Source organism: Aethalodelphis obliquidens, unplaced genomic scaffold (assembly GCF_003676395.1).
Source record: "Aethalodelphis obliquidens isolate GAN/ISIS:26980383/991018 unplaced genomic scaffold, ASM367639v1 scaffold16, whole genome shotgun sequence".
Classification (NCBI taxonomy): Eukaryota; Metazoa; Chordata; class Mammalia; order Artiodactyla; family Delphinidae; genus Aethalodelphis; species Aethalodelphis obliquidens.
The window spans coordinates 16487339-16502761 of NW_020837960.1; the positions used below are offsets into that span (position 1 = coordinate 16487339).

General features: G+C 40.1%; 2 protein-coding genes across 14 annotated transcripts in view; one reads left to right on the forward strand and one right to left on the reverse strand.

The window, feature by feature from the left end:
• Window positions 1-5468, forward strand: part of SETDB2 (SET domain bifurcated histone lysine methyltransferase 2) — an 81409-nt gene extending 75941 nt beyond the window's left edge. For both annotated transcript variants that reach the window (XM_027116313.1, XM_027116312.1), the window contains 4 exons: window positions 186-237; window positions 959-1090; window positions 2641-2712; window positions 4638-5468. In XM_027116313.1, coding sequence (XP_026972114.1) covers window positions 186-237; window positions 959-1090; window positions 2641-2712; window positions 4638-4777 — 396 coding nt within the window. In that variant the 3' untranslated portion in view covers window positions 4778-5468. The remainder of the gene's footprint in view (window positions 1-185; window positions 238-958; window positions 1091-2640; window positions 2713-4637) is intronic.
• Window positions 5469-11995: 6527 nt separating this feature from the next.
• RCBTB1 (RCC1 and BTB domain containing protein 1) overlaps window positions 11996-15423 on the reverse strand; it is a 65590-nt gene continuing 62162 nt past the window's right edge. For 10 of the 12 annotated variants that reach the window (XM_027116338.1, XM_027116336.1, XM_027116331.1 and 7 more), the window contains one exon: window positions 11996-14265. In XM_027116338.1, coding sequence (XP_026972139.1) covers window positions 14125-14265 — 141 coding nt within the window. In that variant the 3' untranslated portion in view covers window positions 11996-14124. The remainder of the gene's footprint in view (window positions 14266-15423) is intronic. The other 2 variants (XM_027116334.1, XM_027116340.1) reach the window with 1 other exon arrangement.

Here is a 15423-nt window from a genome sequence, read left to right on the forward strand (position 1 = left end):
AGTACTTACTATATAGCTGATTGCGTTAGTTGGGTACCTAGGCTAACTTTGTTAGACTTACGAACAAATTGGACTTACAAATGTGCTCTCAGAATGGAACTCATTCACATGTAGAGGACTCACTGTATTAAATGTCAACAGTAAAAAATTAGTGTAAAGTAATCTTGATCTTTCTCTCCTTTTAGCCACCGGAAAGAATGGAATTGGATAGGAAGGAACAGGATGGCAGACACACAGGTTTGCTATAAGTTTTGTCTGTTAACGAATATGACTTACAGTACTTAGTACCATTTCAGAGCTGGTATCCCACTTTATTATTTAGAATTTCAGAGTTGGTATCCCACTTTATTATTCTAGACTTGTAGTAATGAATTATAAGAATAGAAATCTTTTATCATAATTATTCACTCCATCATAACCCCAACAGATCAAAATAACTTATAACAGGTTGGGATGGTCCAACTGCTCTTCAGTATTAAGAAAGGATACAGCTCTTGATATAGAAGCCAGAGTTGCCTGAGTTCAGAATCCAATGACATGCCACCCCTCACACTGTGACCCCCCCCCCGCCCCCCGCCAAGAAGCTTAAGCCAGTAATTGTAACTTTCTCTTAAGGAAACAGACGTTCCATAATAACAGTCAACTGTGACAGAAAAAAATGAGGGAGGCTGTTATCTCAAAGATTTGAAGCTAAATTTTAGAAAATTCTCTTTATTCATATAATTATTCTAAGCAGAGAAGTTTTTATTTTCACTTTTTATAACATTTCATTGTTTCAGCTTGAAAAAAATGAGGTATGATGAAATTACAATTAATAGAAAAGATAAAGGTGCTGTACGTATTACCTAATAATGCTCATCCACCATTAGGCAAAGTCTGAAGAAGTGACCATAAAGTGATGTATGATAGCTGTCCTGAGACAGACGATTTCCTTCTGAAATGTTTTTTTTATTCTTAGATGCAATTGTGAAAGTTCCTTTTCTTAAGAAATGTAAAGAAGCGGGTCTTCTTAATGCTTTATTTGAAGAAATAGTAGACAAACTTCATTTGATTCACGAAAGACTCAGGGATGAGACCACTTCAGAATCAGGTATTGAAATAACAAAATTTCTACATATAGAGACTTCTCACAGACCTACATGTTAAACAAAACCACCCCCCCCCCCCCCAAAAAAAAAGTAAACATTTTCTTTCTGCGCTGTTTCTTTTTTCTTTTCCTTCTTTATCTCATTCTTGAGAGCCTGTTTGTTTGGAGGTTCTAGCAGGGGAGTGCAGCTACTTGTATACCCTTGACCGAAGAACGGTCCTCTTCTATCGGGGAAGGTCATCCTCTTCAACTGAGCGCGCAGCTTCGGGAGGGACGCACGTGGAGCGGTGAGGGAGGAAGGGGACACCCGCCTAGCCAGCCAGATCAGCCGCATCAACCCTGGCGATCAGTGGGGTGACACATGTCGCAGCCAGATCGCCTTCACATCCTTTATCTCATTCTTTAATACAATTTATTGTTCCAGATCTCTTGTCTTTTTATAAATCAACAGGAGGTAGGTAATTGACAAAATCATTACTTTAGTAAAAAATACCCTGATTCCCTGAAAGTTTTAATGTCTTTTCCAGAGGTTCATAACTGAGTGACCATCAAGAGAATGGGCAAGTTCAGAACCAGGTTCAGTCACACACCTGCGCTCCCCCCGCTCCCTGCGGCTGAGCACGCTTGCTGCTAAGATCTGAGAATGGCATTCATTATGCTAGTTTTGATTTGACTCTAATTCTGTTCCTTAAACAAGCAAGTGCCTTTTTTGATACTGTAAAGTATAGAAGAAAGAAGTAATTTTAATGTTTTGGTTGATGTTTGGTTTAGTTAAATGTGGCCTTTCAGAAAGAGCTCTTCGGGACGCTGAAGTTCCATTTGTACACGCAGGTATACAGCCACTTAGCCTTCTCATAACCTGTGTTAGGAGCTTAAAAACTTTATTATAAATACAGTCGACACATAACATGAGTTTGTACTGTACGGGTCCACTTATACCTGAGTTTTTTTCAATAAATACTACGCAATAAAATACTATACAATCCGTGGATACAGAACCACAGATACAGAGGAACCACATATTTGGGAGGCTGACTGTGAAGTTAGTTATGCTTGGATTTGTGACTGCACGGGGGTCAGCACCCCTAACCAACCCCACATTGTTCAAGAGTCGACTGTATAGCTGTCTTAGAAGGAAAAACCTCGACAGTCTGTATTTTGGGTAACAATGTAAAATATATGATTATTTGAAAGGGATTTTTTTCTACAGGACAAAACCAAGAAGTGTAGTTAAGAGCAAACAGACATTTGACATTCTTTTGTTCGTTTACTCTTGTCTCTAGACCAAGCACATCTCGAACTTGAGCATGCCCCTCAGAACCACCAGGGGGGTTTGTTAAAACAGATGGCTGGGCCCCATCCCTGGAGGTTCTGATCCAGTAAAGGTGCTAAGAATCTGGATTTCTAACGAGCTCCCTGGTGAGGCTGCTGCCACTGCAGTCCACAGGGGATGCCTGCTCTGTGTGCTTTTCCTTTTTGAGGGTTATTCTGTGAGGTGTTTCTGCCTATGTAAGTTATTTAAATTAAAACTGAAAATGTTCTTCTTCCTCCAGACTATGAAGAAATTGGGACTTCACTTTTTGACTGCAGATTGTTTGAAGATGCATTTGTAAATATTCAAGCAGGTAAGAGTTATAACTGAGCAGCAAAGTTTATAAACATTTATCATATATATTAAAATAACACTATTCAGGTGATAAAAATCCTATTTTAGAAGAATGTTCACCCTTGCATTAAATGAAAAAGCCCATTAAAAAGCAATATGAGCCCTCACACACAGAAGAAAAAATATATATACACAGGGTCACACATGCACACAGAAAAACTGCACATAAATGGAAACAGTAGTTATCTGTAGGTGACTGGATTATAGTAATTTCTTTTGTCTTAGTGCTCATTGTATTTTCCACATTTTATACATACACACAATGCTTTTGTAATCAGAAAAAGAACTCATCTAAAAAAGTGGAAACAAAAAATTAATTGCAAAATGGAAGTATTTGGGCACCATGTTTGGAAATCAGCAGGAACTGGTGAGGCTGTGATAAACCATGCTGCACTGTCTCCCTCTCACTTGGTATGATGTGTATAAATTTCAGTTCTTTCAACATTAATCTTCAAATCTAATGGGAGAGGAAGGGTTGTGATTGATTCTAAAGTTCATCATCAAAAAAAAAAAAAAAAAGAATAGCCAAGAAACTTTTGAAAAAGAAAACCTAGTGGAAACAGAGAGTTAACCTTTCCATACAACATCAAACAGTGGTCCTTTCACCACTATTTCAGATGCCTTCAAAACAGGCTAAGTTTCCACATTGATGAGTCTGACCTGACTTCTCCATCAAGGCTGCCCCACACAGCTGGGCAGGCTGTGCACTGCACATCCCGGTGGGAGTGGAGGGCACAGGTTGACACAGAGTTTAAGGCAGATGGCTCCCCCTGAAGTTGTACACAAACAGTGCCCTAAACTCTGTTCTTTTCCAGAGATGTATTTGTCTTTCCAGCAAGTATATTAGGAAAATAGATTTTCCCTGTGGATAAAATATTAGTTCATATTCCTGTCTCAGTATACACAACCCTTTCTCATTTTTGTTTTCATATTACACATTTCTATTTGAATTTTGTATTACATTTATAATCAGCAGAAAAAGTCAACAATAGTGTGTTTTTTTAACCAGTCTCTTGAGAATGTCTGCATACGTCTTATGGGAATATCCTTTTTTTTTTTTTAAGAGGCCTTTAAATTTTTTTTCTAAAAAGCTTTATTTTGTAGGTGACTTTCATGTATGTTTATTTTTCTTTCATATAAAAGTAACATGTTTGGAACATGTCACTACCTAGGTTAAGTTAGTTGGGAGTACATACAGTATAGTGTAGTATTTGGGGGGTGTGAGCTCCCGGGGGTGACACTATTTGGAATCGCATGAGAACCAACTTAAAAGACTTAACTTCTCACACCCCAACTGATAAAGACTCTTTTGCTTAATTCATCTTTTTCAGTGTTCCAGAAAGTTAACTGCATGCAGGTATACAGATATTCTTGAGGTGTTTAAAAAATTGCCACTGAGTAATATTATAGTTTATAACGCCTAACTAAAGTAGCTTCTAAGTTTCCACAATGAAAGCATTCCTATTTCTAAATAAAACCGAAAGCTTTTATGTAACATTAAAAATTGGATGCATTTCTCTGAAAGATTTGCCCTTAACTCTTGATAGTCTAATGGCATCCTGTCAACATGGATATTGTGTAGCATGAAGGTTATTTAGTTGCTGCTTTCAAATCCTCAAAAGTATAGAGAAGTGCCTTTTCTGCTATAAAGGTATACAAAATTTTAAAGATTTACAGACCAGCTTTATGTGTGATAAATACTAGAATTGTATCCTGAACTAGAAGAGGAAGCAAAAGCATAAAAGCATCAATTCCTGCTCACAAGACCCTAGATCCTTTTCATTTGGGGCACCGCATTGTGTACTATGCACTTTCAGATGAGGCTAGAAATAGTGCATTGTGTATAAAACTACTGAATAACCTGAAATAATTTTCTTATTATAGCAATAGAGAACAAAATTCATCTATCTGAACAAAGGCAGCAGCAGCTGAAGGACGAGATTGAGCTACTTCAGGGCTTAAAACAAACCTTGTGCTCTGAGCTTCAGTCAAGTTCTACTTCAGATTCTTCTCTGTCTTCTTAAGAATGACCATTTCGTAAGCCAGGAATCAAGCACAGTTGCAAACAGGCTGAAAGCTGGAGACGGGCCTGTGAAAGCCACACATCTTTAGCACTAGGGCCCTCGAGTCTCTCTGGCCCTCAAACTCTGATCCTCACCAGCCCTTAACTGTTCCTGCTGATTTGGCATCTTATTCCTTTTTATTGCCTCCTCTTCCTCATCATCATCTCACTTCTACCCCTCCCCCCAGTAAAATATTTCTGATTCTACTTGAGTAAATTGGGCCATGCCTCCCATCGCTCTAAAAATCCTTTGGTGGATTTTTAGATTTTTAGTTCCCCCCTCCCCCACCCCCACTACAGTGAGCTAAGTGGATTCCAGGTGCTCCTGCCCCCAGGGCCTTTGCACATCCTGCTGTGAAGTCTTCACTGCTCCTCCTGCTGATGTCCTCATACCTATTCCATCTGAGAGTACTTTCTCTTCATATCCCTTTCTCGGTGTAAGCCACTCTATCATACATCAAACCACTGGAGTATAAGCAGTCTGAGGGCAGAAACTCACTATTCCTGTGTTTTCCTCCCTATCACATTCCCAGCAGCTAGCATGCTCAAAAAATGTTGAAAAAATGCATAAACTGTTTTTATCTTTTGAGACTAGTTCCAGCCCTTTAATGTTTCTTTGATATAATAAATCTGAATGTTATACCTGTACCCAACATACCTGTGTGTTTTTAAAATTTCTCTTCAGCCACAGCACATGGGCATAACATCATCTTCAAAACAAACATTTAAAACTGGATGGTCTCTCTGAAGGTTTTTCTCAACCTAACAATATACAATTAAGATTTGTATGCCCTACTACCATGTCTGACCTCTGAAAACTTCACATTTCTACTTTTCTGCCACACTACTTTGATCCACAGTAGTGCTACATATTTCAACATGAGTTTGATCTGAGTCTCCAACATGGTATCTGGCACATAATATGCTCAATATCTGCTGAAGAATATGATATAAACGAAAGAACATGTCCATTCCTGTTGTAATGGCAACCCCAGCCCAAGTCATTAATAACTGAGGGGCAAAATCTCAGTGGTTTTCAAATTTGGCTACACATCAGGATCACCTGAGGCACTTAAAAAACTACGGAAGCCAAAAAAAGATTTTGGAAGATGGCAGAGGAGACAGACTCTGAGCTCACCTCATCTGACAGGCACACCAAAATTACAACTATTTATAGAACTATGGATCAAAAAGACCGAAGCAAACAGAAAAGATCTTCTACAACTAAAGATACCAAGAAAACCACAACCAGACAGGGGGTGGGGTGGGGTGCAGAAACACAATACAGTCGAGACCCACACCACTGGGGGGGCGACCCACAAATGGGAGAATAATCGCAACTGCAGAGGTTCTTCCCAGCAAACAATGGGTCTGAGCCCTACATCTGGATCCCCAAACCCAAGGGTCTTGTGCCAGGAAGACAAGCCCTATTAACATTTGGCTTTGAAGGCCAGTGGAGCTTACCTTTGGGAGTCCCAGAGGGCAGGGGGAAATAGAGACTCCATTCTTAAAAGGTGCACCCAAAAACTCATGCTCCAGGACCCAGGGCAGAAGAAGTAATTTGAAAGGAGCCTGGGAGAGACCTACCTCCTGATCGTGGCGAGTCTCCCAGAGAAGGAGGAGGCAACTGGAGCTCACCCTGGGGACAAAGACACTGGCAGCGGCCATTTCTGGGAGCACATTCCACCATGGAGACACTGGTGCCTGCAAGCGCCATTCTGGAATCCTCCCTCTAGCTTATTAGTCTCAGGATCCAGCTGTGCCCCTGCTCACTAGCCTATAGGTACCAGTACCGGGATACTTCAGGCAGAACAACTGGGGTGGAGCATACACGCCCCCTTAAGACCCCCTGAGCCCACAGCCGTCCCAGGACACAGCCCTGCCCACCAGAGGGCCCAGGACCCAACTCCACATACCAGTGCACAGGCAACAGACCCAGGCACCCTGGGACCCAGCTCTGTGCACCAGTGGGCAGGCATCAGCCCTAGAATCCCCTGGGCCCCAGCCCCACCCACCAGCAGGCCAGCACCAGTCCTGGGACCACCTGAGCCCAAGCCCCGCCCACCAGGAGGTAAACTCAAGTTTCAAGACACCCCAGGCCCTGCAGCCAGCTGTGTCAGGAAATGACCCCACCTGCCAGCTGTCTGACACCAGCTCTGGAACCCCTGGGCCCTGCAGTGAGACCCCAGGACCTGGCTTCACCCACCAGTGGGTGGGAACCAGCCCCAGATCTCACGGACCTGACTCCTGGCTCCAGTGAGCCAGCACGAGCCCCAGGGCCAGCCTCCCGGGGTTCCACAGCTGGCCACCTCATGATCCACGCTGCCAACCAGTGACTGGCTCCTCCATACAAGGCAGGGCCTGGCAACCAATCAGACCAGAGGCCAGCCACACCCACCAGGCTGCCCACAGTAGTCAGCCCACCACAGCAGAAGGACCCACACAGCCCACATGGAGGGTGCCCCTATAGCATATAGCTCCGGTGACGAGAGAGGAGTGCATTGCTGGGACACATAAAACATCCCCTACAAAGGGCCACTTTTCCAAAGTCAGGAATCATAACCAACCTACCTGATACCCAGAAATAAATACAGTAAGTTAGGCAAAATGAAGGGACAGAGGAATATGTTCCAAACGAAAGAACAAGATAAAACCCCAGAAGAAGAAATAAGTGGAGACACAGTTCAAAGTAATGATCATAAACTTGATCAAAGAATTCAGAATAAAAATGAATAAACAGAACAAGAAGTTAGAAGTTTTTAAAGAAGAGTTAGAAAACATAACAACCAAACAGATGAAGAATACAATAACCAAAATGAAAAATACACGAGAAGGAATCAAAAGTAGACTAAGTGACACAGATGAACAGATCAGTGAGCTGGAAGACAGAGTAGTGGAAATCACTGATGCTGGACAGAAAAAAGAATAGAAAGAAATAAGGACAGTTTAAGAGACCTGAGACAACAACAAGCATACTAACATTCACATTACAGGGATCCCAGAAAGAGAAGAGAGAGAGAGAAAGGGCCTGAGAACATATTTGAAGACACAGTAGCTAAAGACTTCCCTAACCTGGAAAAGGAAACAGTCACCCAAATCCAGGAAGCACAGAGTCCCAAACAGGATCAACCCAAAGAGGACCACACCCAGACATATTATAATTAAAATGGCAAAAATTAAAGATAAAGAGAGAATATTAAAAGCAACAAGGGAAAAGCAACAAGTTATCAATACTTATAAGGAAACTCCATTAAGGATATCAGCTGACTTTTCAGCAGAAACTCTACAGACCAGAAGGGAGTGGCACAATATATTTAAAGTGATGACAGGGAAAAACCTACAACCAAGAATACTTTACTTGACAAGGCTCTCGTTCAGATCTGATGGAGATCAAAAGTTTTACAGACAAGCGAAAGCTAAAAAATTTCAGTGCCACCACCAAACCAGCTTTACAAGAAATGTTAAAGGAAATTTTTTAGTGAAAAAGAAAAGGCCACAACTAGAAACATGGAAATTATGAAAAGAAAAAGCTCATTGGTGAAGGCAAACATACAGTAAAGATAGGAAATCAGCCATGAACAAAGCTAGCAGGAAGGTTAAAAGACAAAGTAGTAAAATTGTCTATATCCACAATAAGCAGTTAAGGGATACAAAAAATAAATAGATTTAAAATATGATGCCAAAAACAGTAATCATGAGGGGAAGAGAGTACAAATGTAGGGCTGTTAAAATGCATTTGAAATTAAGAGATCAGCAACTTAAAATAATCACATATATATATACAGATTGCTATATAAAAACCTCATGGTAACTGCAAACCAAAAATGTATAATAGATACACAGACAAAAAAGAGAAAGGAATCCAAACATAACACTAAAGATAGTCATCAAATCACAAGGAAAAAGAACAAAGAAGAAGAAAAGAACAAAAAAGAACTATAAAAACAACCCCAAAACAACAAATGGCAGTAACTACATACATATCAATAATTACTTTAAATGTAAATGGATTAAATGCTCCAATCAAAAGACATATAGACTGGCTGAATGGCACAAAAACAAGACCTGTACACATGCTTCCTACAAGAGACTCACTTCAGATCTAAAGACACATGCAGACTGAAAGTGAAGGGATGGAAAAGGGCATTCCATGCAAATAGAAATTAAAAGAAAGCGGGGGTAGCAATATTGTACCAGACAAAATAGACTTTGAGGTGGGAGAGGGAGGATGGACGGGAGGCTCAAGAGGGAGGGGATATGGGGACATGTGTACGCATATGGCTGATTCGCTTTGTTGTGCAACGGAAACTAACACAGTATTGTGAAGCAATTATACTCCAATAAAGAACCATTAAAAAAAAAAAGACTGTAAAGAAGGACATTACATAATGATCAAGGGATCAATCCAAGAAGAGGTAACAATTGTAAATATATATGCACTCAACATAGGACCACCTAAATACATAAAGCAAATATTATCAGACATAAAGGGAGAAACTGACAGTAACACAATAATAGTAGGGGACTTTAACACCTCAATTACATCAATGGACAGATCGTCCAGACGGAAAATCAATAAGGAAACACTGGCCTTAAATGACACATTAACCATTGACAAAACAGGAAGACAACCTACTTAATGGTAGAAAATATATGCAAATGATACGACTGATAAAGGGTTAATATCCAAAATATATAAACAGCTCATACAACTCAACATCAAAAATACAAACGAAATTAAAAAATGGGCAGAAGACCCGAATGGACATTTCTCCAAAGAGGACATACAAATAGATGGCCAACAGGCACACACAAAGATGCTCAACGCTGCTAACACTAGGGAAATGCAAATCAAAACTACAATGAGATATCACCTTACACCTGTCAGAATGGCCATCATCAAAAAGACCACAAATAGGGGAGCTTCCTGGTAGTCTAGTGATTAGGATTCACTGCCGTCACTGCTGTGGCCCGGATTCAATCCCTGGTTGGGGAACTGAGATCCCACAACTTGCACAAAGCGGCAAAATAAATAAATAAAAAGACCATAAATACCACCAAATGTTGGCAAAGATGTGGAGAAAAGGGAACCCTTGTACCCTAATGGTAGGAACGGAAATTGGTGCAGTCACTGTGGAAAACAGTATGGAGGTTCCTCAAAAAACTAAAAATAGAACTATCATATGATCCAGCAATCCCACTCCTGGGTATATCTCCAAAGAAAATGAAAACACTAATTCGAAAAGATATGTGCAACCCAATGTTCACAGCAGCATTATTTACAATAACCATGATATGGAAGCAACCATATGTCCATCAACAGATGAATGGATAAAGATGATGTGGTGTGTGTGTGTGTGTGTGTGTGTGTACTAGTCAGTCATCAAAAAGAATGAAATTCTGACATTTGCAGCAACATGGATGGACCTGGACAGTATTATACTTAGTGAAATAAGTCAGAGAAAGACAAATACTGTATGTTATCACTTATATATGGAATTTAAAAATAAAACCAACTATTGAGTATAACAAAAAAGAAACAGGCTCACAGATACAGAGAACTAGTGGTGACAAGTGGGGTATGGGAAGGGGGGAGGGGCAAGGGGGGGTAGGGAATTAAGAGGTACAAACTAGTATGTATAAAATAAACTATAAGGATATACTGTATTGCACAGGGAATACAGCCAATATTTTATAATAACTATAAATGGAGTATAATCTATAAAAATTGTGAATCACTATGTTGTATATCTAAAACTAAGATAATATTGTAAATTGACTATACCTCAATTAAAAAAAAAAAAACCAAGACTCCATCCCAGACCCACTGAATAAAGATTTCCCCTGGTCTAGATGATGCTGTAACTTCAGCTTCCCTCCCTGATGATACATCCTATAGCAAAGCTTATCTGAGTAACAGTTCTGATGTCATGATGTTTATTTCTTAAAAAAACCCTCTGTCCACCACTTTACTTTCAAATTTCACCATTCATGGTGGTAACTCAGCACAAGGGAGCAACATGTATTTGTCATCAAGTGGCAAATATCGGGCAAATTAAAACAGACCTGGATTTTTACTTTAGCTGTGTCACTGCTGAAACAATTATTTAATATGAGACTAATTCTGCCTACTTTACGGTACAAAATATGGGCACTAAAAAAGAAAATGCGTGTGAAGCACAGGGCATTAAAATGCCTGGCATTGTGGGAAATAAACGTTCTCATCCACACCACACACACAAACACATGCCCTCTCCTTGCCAACATTTCCACCTGAGGGGCCCTGGTTTATTTTCCCATTCTAACCAAACAAACTTGCTTATGGTAAAGGTCTGGAAGGCTCATTATTCCGAACCACCTCTAAGCCCTTGCTTGGGCCACTGACCGTTGTTTTGGAAATGAGCTAAAAGGACATTTGTGTTGCCCCCTGTGCTGCACAAACATGACCTTCAGAACAATTGCTTCTCATACTAACCCTACTGGGTTTCCTCTCAATGACTTACGAAAAGCTGTTTATAAATGTTATTATGTTGTTAATTCCTAAACCTCTCTCCTCTCTCCCAATAATTTTTACATTCCTTGAGGATAGGGACCATGTCTCTCCCTTCATTTATAAGTCCCCAAAAGGATCCAGATACGTTTTTCTACTGTGACAGTTCAATTGTAGTATCTTTCGGCAGGAACAAAACCAAAGCGTATCTTCTGGGGTGGGGAGGATAATCGAGAAACAGCATGTTCATGGTGGTACCTGTTTTTAGTCTGATACCCAAGAATCACAGTACTGGTTTTTTTTAAACTGTGGCAAAATACACATTACCACGTTAACCATGCTAAAGTGTACAGTTCAGTGGCGTTAAGTCCATTCACATTGTTGTGTATCGTCCACGCATAGAACTCTTTCCATCTTGCAAAACTGAAACTCTGTACCTATTAAACAATAACCCCTCATACCCTTTTCTCCCAGCCCTTGCCAACCACCATTCTACTTCCTATGAATCTGACTACTCCAGGGACCTCATGTAAATGGAATCATACAGTACTTGTCCTTTTGGGACTGGCTTATTTCACTTAGCGTAATGTCCTCAAGGTTCATCCAAGCTGCAGCATGTGTCAGAATTTCCTTCCCTTTTAAGGCTGCCAGATTATTGATTTTTGAGAGGGAAAAAATAACTCTACATGCCTATTTTAACAGATTGCTTTATTTATTAATATGTCACTCTAAACATTACATATATACAACCTATATAACTAGCGTATCAAACCTTGTTCCAGTAGGAAGTTCAAGAGTACATTTTAGGGCTATGTGAAGAAATACCAATACTTTGGCTTTCACTATTATATCAGATGAAAAAAAGAATTCAAAGAATAGTTTTCATCTCCTGCTATGATTAACAACAAAACCAAGTAGAAAAATAAGAGAGCCTATTTTAAAAAAAAAAAACCAACACAAGATACTCAAGTACTTTCTGAGAGACTTTTTTCTGTTCTCTTCACTGAAAATATAGTCATACAAATTACTCAGTCATCTAATATGAGAAGTGGTTCTTCACCTATTGGGAACTCAGTAAATATTTGTTTAGTGAATGAACTATCTATGGAAATGGATCTATGTTAATTTGTGCTTTTTTAAAGTTTTTTTTCAAGTAAGAGCAATAGTAAACTTACTGAAGTTCTTGTTTTGTCCAGATCATAAGCCTATAGACAGTGACTGTTAGAAACACTACCCGTCATAGCTAATAATCAAATTAATGTACATTTATCAACCTAGTAAGAAAATTCTATTATGTTGCAGAACTAATTCTAACCTAATAACTCATTGGGCTTCAATCACTTGCAACATGGTAAAGAAAAGGGGGCTGAGACTTGCGGGTTTATGTCATCTATCAATGAATTTCCATCTCTGGGCCCTCACCCCCCAATATACACTTAGAAACATTGCTAAAAACAGTAGCTGCAGCATCTCTTCACCCTCTTTTTAATTGGGGTCTGAAAATGGATTCGGTCTCTAAATTCAGATGGAGGACCTTCCAAACATGACACAGTTCACTAAAGGAGCCCCCACAAATGGAAATGAGTCCGTGGGCCAGAGAGCAGAACAAAGCTTTGTCCTTGAAGCAAGCTCAACGGGCACACGTGATAAAACTCAGAGTTGAACACTCTTACTTCCCAAAGTCACATTTCATAACCAGACCAAAAAAACACCCTCATAATTTGGATCCTTTTTCAAAGTTACCTAACACAATTAAAAGGAAAGGAAAATCAAACGTGAAAGCTGGTGACATTTCAAATAAGCAAAATGTGTGACAGCATTTGGCATAGATAAAAATCGATTAAAAACAAATTCTATTAAGTCCTGTAAGAAACTTGGTTTTAAGAACCACTTATTTGAGCCGGACGTAGCAGATCTGATGATTCAGCAACCACAATTCAGGAAGGCAAGAGTACATTGAATATATCACTATTTTCCTCTTATATGAGTAGCATTTATAGGAGAAAAGGTGGGGGGATTTAAATTTGGGTTCTCAAATTTAACCTTAAGAAAACACTGTTAGTAGTGGCGACTCTTGAGTTATAAAATATCCACTTTCACCCAAATGAAGTTTCTTTCATTACCAAGTTTTCACAGATAGTTCTACATTACGACTCTTTACGTACTTAAGTCTTAAGAGAAACCCCGACTAACCTAGAAATTCATCTTCACATAATCATTTCAATAGGCTTATATTAAATTGAATATTATTTTGAAGTTAAAAAAGTCATCAATAATGCAAATACACAAACAAAAGCCTCAGACAATCTTAACTATTCCTTCACAGTGAAGCTACTGAACTAGCAACTAATGCAGCCCTTCAACAAGCCCCCAAGTCAGCATCTGTCATTCCCAGTGGGGCCTCTACACCTCTCACAGTTGGCACCCTATCCCAATCCCTGGCGTCAAAAGGGTTGTCGATATGTAAGCCAGGAGACTTGCCGCAAAGCCCCCTTTCCAACTTCAGGAGTTCCTCTAATCAAAACCAAACCAAACAAAAAACAAACAACCAGCTAGACTTTCACCCTTGTACGATGTCCCAGCCAAACGTTAAGGTCACATTTAAAATATACACATCTGGAAATAAGGGTTGTTTAAAATGGGTTCAGGAAAAGCCGTACACCCTTCCTGTATCCTTACACAGAGAAGTGTATCTCCATGTGAGCAAATCAACCTGATGGGCTCTTTTACCTGCAGAATTACATCACCCATAGAGCACAAACGACACACCATCACCAGCAGCCCCAGAGCACTCACACAAAACCCAGCAGTCTTGGGCTTCAGTTCTTAAAGGCTCCACATTTACTGGCTTTAGCAATGAATTCCTTTAGCAGAGGGCCATCCATTTGCCAAAATGCTGCAGTCTGTGTAACTTCTGTCAAATGATTGATGCAAAACTTAAAGCAGAATTCTTCTAAATCCTGGACACACACAACAAAAATAAAAACAAGAAGAGGCCTTTTTTAATTAACTTTGAATTACTTCTCTCCAGCTCCCTCACCCTCCCCCAGAAGAGATTTGAGGCCAGAAACCTCAAACTAGGCAAACAAGTGACCACAGGTACATGTCAGAAAAATACAAACTATTTACTCACCACACAGTAAAAGCAATGGTTCCCCTACTCAAGTCTGACTCTTCAAAACACACACACACAAACACACACACACACACACACACACACACAGTGGGGGGTGATTTCCTCATGGTTATCACATAGTCTAGTCACTCAAAGACATGGTTTTAAAAAAGCTGAAACGACTTTTGTCCATATCATATGTTTTACCACATTCAAGAAGTCAGAGAAAAGAATTAAGATGTGGGTCATTTGGTCCAAGGAAGCGAAGACTTTAAGAAACAGAAAAGTGATGAAGAGAAATGGTCAACCTAAAGTGACACATTAAAAATAAAACTTCCAAAGACCTTAAATTCACTTTCATGCTCTCCTATATAAAAATGCCTTCATTTTTAAAGCCACAAAGAATAATATACTACAACTTCCACCATGCTAATTTCTCGGACAGTCAATCCACAAAAGAATAGTCACAGAGACTTGACTTTTCAGTTAGACAAATGGAAGTTACCAACTACCAACATTCAGAGGGAGAGTAACATACACAAGTGGCAAACCAGAACAATTTAAAAATCTATTTCTGGGCTTCCCTGGTGGCGCAGTGGTTAAGAATCCGCCTGTCAATGCAGGGGACACGGGTTCAAGCCCTGGTCCGGGAAGATCCCACATGCTGCGCAGCAACTAAGCCCATGCACCACAATTACTGAGCCCGTGTGCCTAGAGGCCACGAGCCACAACTACTGAGCCCGTATGCCACAACTACTGAGCCCGTGTGCCACAACTACTGAAGCCTGCGCGCCTAGAGCCCGTGCTCCGCAATAAGAGAAGCCATCACAATGAGAAGCCCGCGCACCACAACGAAGAGTAGCCCCTGCTTGCTGCAACTAGAGAAAGCCTGCGCACACAGCGAAGACCCAACACAGCCAAAAATAAATAAATAAATATTTTAAAAAAGATCTATTTCTACCTATGCTAAGACATGCTTTCATCTCCAGCAAAACTCCACTAT